Source organism: Saccostrea cucullata, unplaced genomic scaffold (assembly GCF_032062105.1).
Source record: "Saccostrea cucullata isolate Sc308-1 unplaced genomic scaffold, CSIRO_AGI_Scuc_v1 ctg10751, whole genome shotgun sequence".
Lineage (NCBI taxonomy): Eukaryota > Metazoa > Mollusca > Bivalvia > Ostreida > Ostreidae > Saccostrea > Saccostrea cuccullata.
Genome location: NW_026923901.1, coordinates 8,574 through 22,874, shown reverse-complemented (window position 1 = coordinate 22,874; position 14,301 = coordinate 8,574). Strand labels below are relative to the sequence as shown.

At 31.3% G+C, this 14,301-nt stretch overlaps 1 protein-coding gene across 1 annotated transcript; it reads right to left on the bottom strand.

The window, feature by feature from the left end:
• Nucleotides 1-12,300: 12,300 nt before the first annotated feature.
• Nucleotides 12,301-13,925, bottom strand: LOC134265220 (cholecystokinin receptor type A-like). Its single transcript, XM_062747471.1, has one exon. It carries the CDS (start codon nucleotides 13,851-13,853, stop codon nucleotides 12,516-12,518), a length of 1,338 nt encoding a protein of 445 aa, XP_062603455.1. The 5' UTR covers nucleotides 13,854-13,925; the 3' UTR covers nucleotides 12,301-12,515.
• Nucleotides 13,926-14,301: the final 376 nt, after the last annotated feature.

Here is a 14,301-nt window from a genome sequence, read left to right as displayed (position 1 = left end):
TTCATTGCCTGTTCAGTACAAGTGAAACTACCAAAACCAAAATACATGTACACAACAAAATTTAAAACAAAACAATTTAACATAAGTTTTGAATATTTACAAGTATTTATTTTTCTTGGGAATTGAAAATTATCCCTTACCGCTCTGTCGCAACCACGTTTAAAATAACATGCACTATATTGAATTAATTATTCTACGTTGACTTGTTATTAACTTGTATCACTTGAAAATATTATAAATATTATATTTTTATGTGTTATTTGCATTGCATATTGTTAAATTTGGGGAGAGAAACCAGTAAGTTGTAAGAACTTGTTTCTAATTCATTTGATTCTTTCAATAAAATATGTTCCAAACAAAACAAAACAAATGATTATTTCAATAGAGGCTAAAGTGTATTTCAAAACAAACACAGATTGCAACCATAACATTCACTATTGAAACAAAGATGTCAAAAGAGGTTTTGAATGCATTTCGAAACCTAAACCAAGTTGCAACCACTATTGAAATAGTAGTAAAAATTGAAATAAAGATTTCAAAAATGATTGACAAAATGATTTCAATAGTGATTTAATGACAGATGATATAAACACATTTTTTTCTTTGGGGGAGACTTAATATCATATCACAGGTTCAGAAAAGTGTGATTCTTAGAATAACAAATATGGACAAATCACACTCAGTAAAGGTTTACAGATGAAAATAAATGTCAGAATATGTTACCTTGGCGCTTAAAGTATAATATAAACATTGAAAAACTACTTTATGAGGAAAATCAAAATGATAAAAATCAGAAAAACCACATAATCTGATTTTTACCATTTTGCTTTTCCCATACAATTCACCTGGCATGGTATTTTAAAAAGTTTATAATACACTTTTAGCACCAAGATGAAATTCTGAAATTTATTTTCATCTGTAAACCTTTGCTGAGTGTGATTTGTCTATATTTTTAATTCTATTGAAGTATTAACTAATACTTTCCAAGTCTAAAGAGAAAAAATTCAATGAATTATCCACTTTTCTAATCATAAACCTGTGACATGATATTAAGTCTTTTTCAAAGAAATTTTTTTGTATCATATGTCCTTTAATAATGATTTCAATACGAAAACCACATTGTAATCAACATTGAAATAACCCCAATGTTGAAAAACGGATAAATTTAATTATCATTATGTTTTCCAACTAAATGAATTGATTAAGAAAGTTTGTGCACTTAGATAACACATACACGTTGACTTTCTTCTATTTGATAAAGATATACTAAAATGTTTGTATTTATTGTCTTTTGCTTCTTCCAAATTAGTAGTAAATATTAACCGTACATAAAAATTAGTAAAATACTTAAAATTACTAATTAAATCAATTTAAAAATCATAGATATCTGTGTATTACATGTAATATTATTTCTAGACACAAATTAAAACATAGCATTACGTATCATATTGAAGTTCAATAAATCAATCATTATGTTGAAAAAGTACTGAAATAGTCGTCCTGAGACTTTTTCCAATATTAGGATTATTTCAGTAAGACTTGCAATGTGGTTTTTCTATTGAAATCATTGTCAGCAACTTTAGAATAATTATTTCAATTGCTATTGAAATCATTTTTTCAATTACTTTTGCAAAACTGTTGTTTTTTTTCAATTGTTTTATATTATATTTTTCTCACGCATGTTGTATGCTGTATTGTAAATATTTCGTGTTTGTGTATCTTCTCTAAACTGTTGTTAAAGTTTACGAGAATAAACTATAATATTGAATTTAATTCAATTAAATTGAAATCATATTTTGAACAACTGTCAAGGAGTGATTTTGTGTATTTTACTTTTACTTTGATGTGTCAGCATCTGTGTTGTGTTTATCTTTGACAAGTCTCCCCTCCTGTTCCACAGTATCAATGGCAGTATTGTAAGTTTTATGTTTAGTGTAGAGCATTTCCTGACTTGAGAATTCAATTGAAAATTAATGTCAATTATTCTCTCTTTTGATGTTGCATTTGAATTCTATATTTTTCATTGGTTATCTTTAGAAATATGGGAGGAGTATAAGGGAAAGGTGTCAAAAATCACCCTTGACACACAATTGAAACCATTATTTCAATCACCATTAAAATCTTTATTTAGTATTGAACTTAACTTCAAAATTGAACTTTATATTTCATAAGTGGTTGCAACTAAGTGCATCCAAAACACGTATTGAAATAATTGTTTCAATAGTGGTAGTAATTTCAAGTGGTTACAACCGTGCATTTGGTTTTGAAATACACTTTCAACCACTGCTAAAATTATTTTATTAGTGGTTACACCTGTGTTTGGTTTAGAAAAGCACTGTATGTCAACCACTATTTTGAAAGCACTATCAACCACTATAATTCTGAATAGCTTATTCACAAATGGCCGTACATCCTTACTTACGTTATGTGTGTAATGTGTCAACATTTTCTCTTTAAAAAACTCACTGACACATAATACCTAAAAGAAAAAGTGTACGAAATGTACAATTTCAAAACAATGTACACTCTACACTTATGTTATGAGTTAAAAGTGTAAGAAGAAGTTTCATGTACATTCTACATCTAAAGGTGATATGTATCAAAAAATAACATGTTTCTTTGTCGTGCTGCTTCCGTAAAGGGACTCTTGAAATTCACATGAACCTGAATTATTTTTCAAAAATATAATTTCACTATTAGGAAATTAATGTGTCTGTCCAACAGTTTATTTAGTTTTGGGGGTAAAAACCTTTTTTTCCCTTGTAGATATGAATGAAAGATTTTGATACATTTCCAAAAATATTAAGTAAATCATTTTCTTTTACTTGGAAGTAATACTTACGAGCATTTTCATACAATGTAAAATGAAAACTATAGAATTGTTTTATTGTGTTAGAATAACCACTTTCCATATTTTAGCTTGAAAACTTGAATGCTGATGTACCTCTAGCAGAATGACCCATTTTTCAAATGGCATTTTCGATAGTTCATATATATCATGATCTAATTAAGGATATCCGATCCTCAGTCAGGAAGGATAACTCCAAAAATTAATATTTAATTTGAAATGCATCGAAATGATGCTTGAAAATGAAATTTTATCATGCAATAATTTTTATTTTATTCATCTTTATAAGATTCAATGATTTTGGAAGTCTTAGAAAATGTCTTATAAAAGTTGACATTTGTGCCCTATAAAAGGAATAAATTACAGTTTTAGAGAAATAAGATTTTCTTAAATCCAGAATTACATGTAGATACCAATGCTTATTAGTATGATATGAAATAAGTAGTGATGTTTTGTGTCTTGCAATGATAGCAAAAACCTTTTACACTATGTAATATAGAATACATGACGGAAATAGAAGAAAAATACCAAATACGTATAAAAATTATGACATTTTCTCTGAATGCCTGGATACCTGTAAAATATATTTGCTGATCAACTTGCAATTAGAAAATGCATTGTTGATATTCCAATTCGCTTTTTCTGCAAAAATATTGGAGATCTGACAATTTTCCTTATATAATTTGATTAACTTTAATCTTTAACTTTAACGAAATGCCGTATATAAATTTACATAACTTTGTGGATTCAGAGATACTTTTATGAGTATTTCTATTACTCAACTTCTACTTTTATAAACCTGAGGATCGGACTATCTTAAAATGCATCCATCTAAGGAGTTATAGTTCTTTAAAATATTTTAAATTTAATTTAGAAAAATATTCTACATCTGAAAATCCTATAACAATTTAAAAAAAATTATGTTAAGAGATAGTAATATCTTAGTTGTAACTTTAAGTTTAAATGTTCTGGTTAACTATCATAATTATTAAATTTAAAAAATGGTAATAGAAGGTAGAAATAAATATTTATAACATTAAGATAAATGTCTTCATGATAAGACAATTCATTGGTTTGCTTGTAATGATTTCCTTGGAAAGTTATCTCTCTTATCAGACGGATATTTCATCTGAAGGGGGGAGGGGGGGGGGCTACCATCTGATAAGAGAGACAACCTTCCAAGTAAAATACATAATCTTACTCATGGTTAGTATTTCAGACAGACAGACAGACCAACGGACAGGACAGGACAAAAACTATATATCTCGAAACTTCGTTTACGAGGGCAGAAAAATAAAACTGACAGTCAAATTTATACCTACAGGTATGTTTATAGATTATTTAATTATTAAAAACAACTTTAAAAATAAAGAATGGTCATTTTAATTAAGGAAAAAATTTGTGTACAATCATGCTTTACTTTACTTGAAAGATGTGAATTATTTGGCAGAATAAACTTGTAGCCCTAAGTGCTTAACTGATATCGTAAAAGGAGAATTATTTATTCGAATAAGAATGATGATGTGTTTAATTTATTTATTCTTTATAAGGGAGAATTTGTTTACTTTCAACAATTATATAATACTTATTTTTTCGTAATGGATCCAAAGAAATTATGCAATGTGTTTGCATTCTGATCACTTATATTGAAAGTTTAACACCAAAATGAATGTTTATAATGTGTGATGAAATGCTATACGGATTTTGAATATTAAATATATGGAAAAATATCCATCGTTTGTTAATAAATTTCTTGAATATTTGTTGAATAATCATATCTCTTATTTTCCCAGAATCTTTTTCCTAGGCAATCACAGAAAATCTTCAATAGCAAACGATTTTCTCTCTACTCAACTTTCAGTGGTTTTTGAACGTAAAGTAAAGTTTTATTGGAAATTTGCATTTAATTTAAAATTGAAGGTTTAGATTTTTATCATTTATATTAAGAATCTTCCATTCACAATATTGGCTTTCATTTAAAATTTAGTATTTTATATTTTTTAAAATGTACATTAAGAATTTCCATGATTAATTTTATATTGATTTTCCCGTTTAAACGACAATGATACAAAGCGCCTTTTCTATATAACAAACACGTACTATTTTTCTATATGCTTTCAGTATACTATTATAAGAATTTAATTTTTTTTTCTTTTTCCGACCATGATACGGAGCACAAAGCATAAAAACTAAACAGGGTAGGCTCATGTGCATTAGGAGAACAAGTATATGATCATATAAAAGTATTTATTTTAGATTAGGAAAGTATATTGCATGCATATTAAAAAAATATTTGTTTACAGAAGAATGGATTCATTGCATAAATAGATACATTCTTCTTTAATTTTTCTAGATTTTCATTACAAATATTACCAAGAAGTAAGACTCTTATTTTTAGTACATCAAAATTTATTGTAAATACAAAATTAATCTTTATAATCTTCAAATCTTGTTTGTCAGGAACCTAACTACTACCAACTTAATTAAGACACGGTCATTTTCTGTTTGAAATAATCACCTTTGGTGTCAGTTTCTGTAATTCATTTATAACATTTGTTCTACTCCATGTTTCTTTTGTTTCACTGGATTTTTGAACTTGTTTGTTGTTCGCTACCTTCATATTTCAACATTTTACACAGGATACTCGACACAGGACAAGAGACCAACCCCGGCACTTTTCGATCAGAAAAGCTTACTTGAGATTTTGGTCTTGGTGAACTAATTAAAAACACATGCACAGGCGCAAAAATATGTGATGTGAGACTTGTTTCTATTATGTAGTTATAAACACAATCAAACACATCAATTGAAAGTGAAAGTGAAACGATCGGATATGATAAATCTGTGATATGTCACTCAGTGCAAGACTGACGAACTAACGAAACTAACGAAAATAACACAATTCAACCCCCACCCTCTGAAAAAATCAAGCGAGGAAAACCATGAAAATGAAGCCAATTAACCAAAAATTAGAATAAAGCACAGAAGAAACGTGGGTAACTTTAATACTTGTTTATGGATGTACATGTGTATAATGCATTATAAAGCATTCCAATGTTTGATGCATGGATTGATGTATTTTTTTTTGACTTGATTTTGAATATATAGAAAGATTTCCTTAAATATAAAGAAATTGTAAGTGTCTAGATATGCTACTTTGTTTTGTTTCGTATTTAATTATACAGACGATTTTGCATATTGTGACAAAGGGAGGGATTCTTGTCTGTTTTCTGACTAGATGAACTATTTCAAAGAATATTTGCTTATAAGTCTTAGATATTAAGATTTAAGGTATTTAAATATTAATTGTTTATCTTTCATTCTCATTATTTTACAATTTGAATTAGAAATGGTAAAATTAGTTTGAAATCAAGCAGGGACTATATTTTTGGCGGAATGGCGGAGTATGAAATAATTTCCTTTTCTGCTCCTCAAAGAACTATATGTGGTATATTGCATATGTTTGCCCCCACAAAAGTCAAATTTTGAAAACTTCCTGAAATGTGCTGAATTCAATAAATTGTACGAGAAATATAAGTTAACAGAAAATATTATAGTTCCAGAGCAGTGTATTCACAATTTCTGTTTTTATGACGTCACAAACTAGTCCGATTTTATATCCTTTTTTAGAAAGAGGACAAAATGGACAAAATTTCAACAATCTTTAGAATTCATAGAGCGCATGTGTGTTCAGGAACAATATTGACATATTTCATTGATATTATCATTCTACACATTATATCAAAATATTAATCCTGAACACACATGCGCTCGGTGACTTTTATTTAAAATATCGACGAAATATGTACATTTTTCTGCAAAATTCATAAAAAACTGAAATTTACGTCATATTTGTGACGTCATTACGTACATATGACGTCATTACTTATGAAATTATTCAGTGCTTTGAAGTCAGCATATACTCCCCTGTTTAAGGACTTAATTAAATATTACTCCATCAAAGTTTGATTTTGGGGGGCAAATGTTGGTTAATACCGCATATAGTTCTTTACTACTGATCAATAAATTTAGTTTCAAAGTTTAAGCAATCAAAGACTTTAAAGTTTTAAAAATACAAGTTGACTTCAAATAATAGTTAAAAATATTTTAATGCTTAATGTCTATGAAAATGACCTTGATCATACTTCGCTTCTAAAATGAAACGGTCTAATGGAACCCAATTCACACTATCTCAAAGTAATATTGCCTTCGTGAATCTGTTATAATTTCATCAATTTTTTAACACAATGAATATGAGAAGTATCCCTGCTTCAATATATAACTATGAGAAATATTGCTAATTTCCGAAAAATAGGAGTTTGTGTTATTTATTCTTTACCTTTTTCTTTAATGTATACTCAAGATTCCTTATTTTTCGCGGGGACTTATTATCGCTAAATGGCTCTTTATCGTCAAATTGCGACAACAATAATTCGCAAGTGCACGGTTAATCAAGAGGTTTGACAATTGCTAATGAAGGTTTTACATTCCTCTCAGCACCATAGAAACTAGAGGTACTGTGAGCAATTAATGAGCTCACTAAATGATACCCCCCGCCTCCTATATGAATATAATAGGAGTGTCCATGTTTTGTTGTGGGAAACCCAAAAAATATAAGTCAGATCAAAAAGTAAAATTTATACGAGGTGCACAATGGCAATATGTAATAAAGACTTTGTGAAAGTTTCATCAAATTTCATTCAGTGGTATGAGAGGAGTTGCGGATAAGAGGTGGGTACCCCAAAGCATAACAGACGTACGTACAGACAGCTAGACGGACGAACGGACATACTGATTCCTATATACCCTCCCGCTTTTCAAGCGGGGATATAATAAAATCCAGTAATTTTATTTTTCGAGTATCATTTCTTGTCGAATTACGCGATAAGTAATTTCTCGTGCATAATAAGCAAGGAATCTACAGTAGTTTTGATGACAATATAGGTACATGCTGTTTATTATTATACCCCCCGCTTGAAAAGCGGGAGGGTATATAGTAATAGTTATGTCCGTCCGTCCGTCCGTCTGTCTAGCTGTATGTCCGTCTGTCTGTTACGCTTTGGGGTACCCATCTCTTATCCGCAAGTCCTCCCATACCACTGAAGGAAATTTGATGAAACTTCCACAGAATCTTTATTAGATATTGCCATTATGCACCTCCTATTTTATTTTTCGATCCGACACATATTTCGGGTTTCCCACAACAAAAGATGGACACTCCTATAATATTCATATGGGAGGCGGGGGTTTTAATTTAGTGAGCTCATTGCTCACAGTACCTCTAGTTCAACAAGTAACCATGTACAAACAGGGGTTGTGACCAATAGAACACCAGCTCATAGTAAGGATGATATCTAGAACTATGTGACTTAGGGTGATTTAATGCATCACACTGAAAAATCAGTGATCTAGTGTAAGTACAAATATACGTGTACTGTAAATCAATAAAATAAACTTGATATATCAAACATAAGATGTGTTATTATCCGTTTGCAAGCAATTCATACAGTATGGTTTGTGTATTGTTAAAATTTCACAAAAATTGGTTTATTCTTTCCTTGCACTCATATCAATAATGTATCATATCCGAATCATATTAATTATATTTCCTACCAAGCGGTGTTTACATGTTCAGTGTACTTAGTGTTGACCATTCAGAACTGATGTGTGAAATTGACTTTCATCGTATTATATAAACAAAGGTCTCTTCGTTTTATCTGTCCCTGATACATTTAGGTGATTGAATCACAGGGATTAATTTGTCATTTACTAATTTGTATACTGCCTTAAATTTGCAACTGCAAAATAAATGAACTTCGATATATATGACATATAATATATAATCATTATGGATTGTTTTTACATATACATCTTTCAAGGGACTTTTTCTCCGAAGAACTGGAAAATGAAATAGACTTGGAAAATATTAGTAATATTTCAATAAAAAAATATATAGACAAATCACATTCAGTAAAGGTTAACCGGTGAAATTAAATTTCAGAATATGTTATCTTGGCGCTAAAAGTATAATATAATATTACCATTTAGCTTTTCCTAATAAAATTCACCTGGCTTGGTATATTTTTCTTAAGTTTATTTTACACTTTTAGCACCAAGTTAACATATTCTGAAAATTGTTTTCACCTGTAAACCTCTTCTGAATGTGATTTGTCTATATTTGTTTTTTCATTGAAATATTACTAATATTTTCCAAGTCTTTTTCATATTCCAGTGCTTAGTAGAAAAAATTCTAAAAACAATCCACATTTCTGAACTTGTGACTTGATATTAAATCCTTTTCAAAGAAAAAAATTTTTTGTATCATCTGTCCTTAATTATTTCCCACAGCCAAAATCTCAAGTGAGCAATTCTCACCGATAACGCCGGAGGTCTTTCTCTTGTCCTGTGCCGTGTATCCTCTGTAAACTTTTGACATTTTCGTTTCTTTCTCAATATAATATACAACTCCATATAAAAAGAAAAGAATTAAAGACTACTTAAAATTCAGAATTAGAATTTGAAAAGAAACCACCAAAAATGCAAATTCTTGAAAACGTTACAGTTATAGAATTTATATTTTACTAAATACTCCAGTGGTTCTTATAAAGTTTTACATTGAAATTTAAAAATATGGTCCTTAAAGTAAATAAACAATATTTCATTTCCTTCTCCTTGAAACATTACTTAAGACCTATATAGAAAACAATATAATAATATTCATAATAGTGTTCTTCAATTGCAGTGTAGTCACAATACGGATACAACAGAACACAACATATAACTGATGATGCGTGAGGAGTGTACCGTTGTTGACTGGGGCCTCGGGAGGAAACGGTCGATCTGTTGGACCGAAGTGAAAGCTGTTACCCAGGGGCTTGGTCCAGGGCAACAGTTTGCATTCCGGTCCAGCAGATCGACTGTTTTCCGAGACTCCTGCCATGCCTACTGTATTTTGTTATACTCCTTTGCCGAATGAAAATATCAATTTAGCGCCATTTGATGTCAGCTGGTAAAAGTCTTCAGTTCCTGGACTAATAGTCGAACTGTTTAAGGAATCACTGTCTAGTTTTGAGAGTATGCCAGGGCATCAACAATAGTGGGAAACATGGGATAATTTGCATAACGGGCGAAGCCCGTTATGCTAAAATTATCCCATGTTTCCCACTATTGTTGATGTCCCTGGCATACTCTCATAACTAGACAGTGATTCCTTATATTTCCATTTCATTGTGAAATAAAATTGTTGATTTAGGCTTTAAAAATGCAGACATAGATTTAAATTACACGAGGATTCCCATCCCAATTTTAGTAGACCTCGCCGAACACAACAGCAGCCGCACGAAATTTTCATGCATATTTGGCCTCCTTAGTGTCAGACTCAGAGACAGATGCGCACGAGATTTTCATGCATACTAGGCCTCCATAGCTCCTGACCTATCGACCTGCCTAATTTACATTCCGGCAGAATTATCAGGAAATCAACTCTGCTTGCTTTCAAAGGGTTATCATAGAGAAAAAATTTAGAAATGGAAATATTGGACTTTTAGAGTAAGAAATTTTAGTACGGTGTTAACAATGACTACTTTAATTCCGTTTTTGCCCCTGTGCTAGATCAGAATTAGCATTTTAATGACGTCAAAAAGTGTTCGAAGTCATCAGAACCATACTGACTAGTAGCAGTATACGTGCAAAAAGGAATAAAGATGACAGATGCATGAACTGAGACGATGGGTTATACACTATATATCAAAGTTTTTTGTAGCTTTTTCATTCAGTTACATATATTTTATTAAATATGTACATTTTCACGATCTTTTCTGATAAAAAGTTCTGCAAATGCAGCATAATGGGCATTTATAAATTTTAAAGTGGAATAACTCACTGCATAATTAAAACAAAGGAAGATTTATTTTTCTTAAAGATTTACTTGCATAATGTTTAAGTGAGGGGAAGTGGACGCTTCCCTATAATTCTCGATTTATCATGACTTTACCATCTTAAATCATCTAGAGGAAAACGATTGCTACTTCCTTAAAACCTTAAAGGTTTTAAGGAGTTAAGTATTTAATTTTTAAATGTATTAAAACTCTTCAATAATCCTGTAAATATATTTATTTTTTCCCCTTCTAAATTCTTATTGTTATCTGAAATCTATTGAACTTAAAGGAAAATGAATATTTTGTCATGTTGTAAATTTTGAATTTACCGGGTGGCAGTAAATACAAAATTCACTGCCACCCGGTAAATTCAAGATTTACAACATCACAATTTTACAATGTAGAAGCCATTAGAAATCATATTAGACTTAGCATTAATTTCAAATGTCATATTTTAAGACAATATTAAAACTCAACGAAGCAGAAGAAAATACAAACACTGTAAAATAAAAAAAATTCCATGACTGAAATACGTGTAGCACTCTCATATCATTTTTATTCTAGGACATTGAATATACATGTAGGATAAACATGCGAAAACTACCTTCAATCAACCACAGATATGAATGTGACTTACTTAAGTACTTCTATTACTTTATTCCACACGTTTCATCGAGTCATAAAACAAAAGTACGTTTGTACTTGCACAAAATCTTTCAATGACTCGCAGGAAAAAAAAATCTCGTGACAATGTTAAGTGGATAAGATATTACACTTTCCTTAAAAGTACCCTCAATTTACACATAACCTTGTCTCAATTAGATTCGAAAAGTTTTTAAGCATAATTCGGAATAAGATTGTTTATGTTACATATAGACATTTATTTGAACAGTTTTGTTCAGGAAGTCATAAGAACCCTTGGATTTTATGTATTAAGAATATACTTGATAGCTGTGGCTTCTCAAATGTATGGAACGAACAGACCTTTTTAAATATTAAATGGCTAAAAGCTATAGTTGAGCAACGTCTTAAAGATCAGTACATACAGAAGTGGAGAAGTAATATGCGCGATTCGTCTAAAGGTCTTAATTATAGTATCTTCAAAACAGAATTTGGATTTGAAAAATATTTAGCCTTACTACCAAAAAATTTAGAACAATTTTATTTAAACTAAGAACAGCAAATCATCGTCTTCCAGTTGAGACTGGGAGATGGTTTGGAATTCCCAGAAATGATAGACTATGTAATCTTTGTAATAATGGACAAATAGCTGATGAGTATCACTATATTTTAGAATGTAAATTTTTTTCCGAATATAGAAAAAAATATCTTCCTAGTAAATATTGTAATAGACCAAATTTTTTTTTCAAATTCTCAGAACTGTTGTCATCTGCTGACTCCAAGGTATTAATTAAACTTTGCAGTTACATAAATAGAGTATACGAAAAAGTCTGTTTTACTTCATATGAATGTATTTCCGCCATTTCACGTGTATCTTGCATATTATTTTTTGTATATATTGTACATATATTGTTGAACCTCATGTTCCATTTATATGGTTTGAGTGAATAAACTGAACTTGGAAACGATCATCTCAAGCGATTATAGATATTTTTTGTTCCCAGAAGAAATCATGTTGCTATTTCTTTACAAACATTGATGAAAAATGAAAAGATTCAGTTAAGGTACCCGTACTGTATAAGTAACAGAAAATTAAAACCAATAATTTCTTCTCACGAAAGACGATCAACATAATATTTCAAAATCAGATAATATCATAATCCAGAGGATTAGTAGTGGTTTCCACTCGTCTTGTCAGACATACTGTTATTTTCGATTTTCACCAGGCCGCACAACATTTTACGTAGTAATTTCTTCACTTCCCTTCGGAAAGACCGATCAAAATAGCCATAAATTATAGGATTAACAATGTGGTTAAAAATATACATCCGGCGCAAAATCAAGAACATTTGCAGGGCAGAGTATGATTGGTTAATCCAAAAGTATCGTGATCGCGATTCTATTGCTGAGACGATCACAGTTGGTATGTACGATAGCGCAAAAAAGAAAGATATCGATATAAAGATATAAGAATATCGATTTGTTGAAAAATGGTTCTTTACAGCTTGATAGCTAGCTTTCCTTCCTCGCTTCGTTAGCTGTTTTGATGGGGTATTGATACGGGAGTCTCGCTTACAGATCGAATCCCGATATTTTGCGTCATCGTCTTTTTCGATAATCATAGAAGATCGTGGATGCTTCTCTTTAACCAGATCGACCAGGACAAATTGGGAGTTCCTTACTTCTAGTCCATTGAAACTTGTTTGGCCTTGTGATGAACTATTTAACAGATCCTCGCTGGAAAGGTCTCCCGTATTAGCATCGGCCATTTCTCGTAGCTGTTTTCGACGGCTTTCGCGTTCTTTAAATGTGGCACTTCTTTTCTTCATTGATTTCAAAATAAACGTATACAGAACTGTCATAGTGATCAGTATGCCAATCGTCGCCAAAAATAAGATACCACTATAAATCGAGAACATGACACTGTGAAGAGGTGTTGGTTTTACAATGCTACACTCGAATCCCGTCACATTTCTTTCTGCATTGTATACTTCGCTGACATCGTAAAATGCCGATATAGGAGCAGACAGGCCCGCTCCGGCGGCAAGGCTGACCGCCAACATGATTTTTCTGTGTCGGGCGGTGATTTGTCTTCTTGTCGGTCGACACACCAATTTGTATCGCTGGATGGAGATGTACAACAGAACAATACCTGAAGTCACCCCTCCTGTCTGCAGAAGAAAAGAAAACACCTTGCACACCGCTCCATCCTTTGGAAGAACAAAATAAAAATTGAGGAACAGAGAATAAGCGACTCCAGCAATCACTGCACCCAGGTCTAGCTCCGCAAGAAACAATATAAAGTAGCGGTTGTCCGTCTGCATGTGCGAGCGAGCTTTGTAAACAAGTATAACAAGTAGATTTCCCAACACTCCGATGATCAAGTAGAAGCACAGGATGACCGTGTTCAGTAAACGATCGGAGGCAATCTGACTATTCCAGTCCTCAAGGCTTCCAACCATAGAACCATTGTAGGTCACAGTTTTTGTCAACTCACTTTCATTCATGACTGTATGCGATGTCAGAGACAAATGAAATGAAGCCGAGTTTTTAAACCATATCTGATTTTTTTTTCCTTCGTCGGAATGCGTGGTAAACATTCCGGTATGCGCGGGGACCTACTAATGTAGTATTGTTTACAGCAAGTGGTCTTTTCCTGGAAATGACACAATATACTTCTCACACGTTAAGCTTATTTAGGCGAAAGTTTTATATATCACACGACATATTCTACTTCAAATGATTTTAAAAAAGAAAAACCCAAGCATTATGACATATATTTTGGGTTGTCCAAAAAATCATAGACAGGGAAAAGAGTTAAGTTTCTCTTTGCTTAATTAAGGTAGTCCGATCCTCAGGTTTTCAAAATTAGCAGTTAAGTTATCAAAAATACTCATAAAAGTATCTCTGAATCCACAAAGCTATGTGAATTTATCCACCGTATTTCTCAGTTAA

Coding starts and splice junctions, on each gene's coding strand:
- LOC134265220 (XM_062747471.1), bottom strand. CDS start 13,853: ATGAATGAAAGTGAGTTGACAAAAACTGTGACCTACAATGGTTCTATG.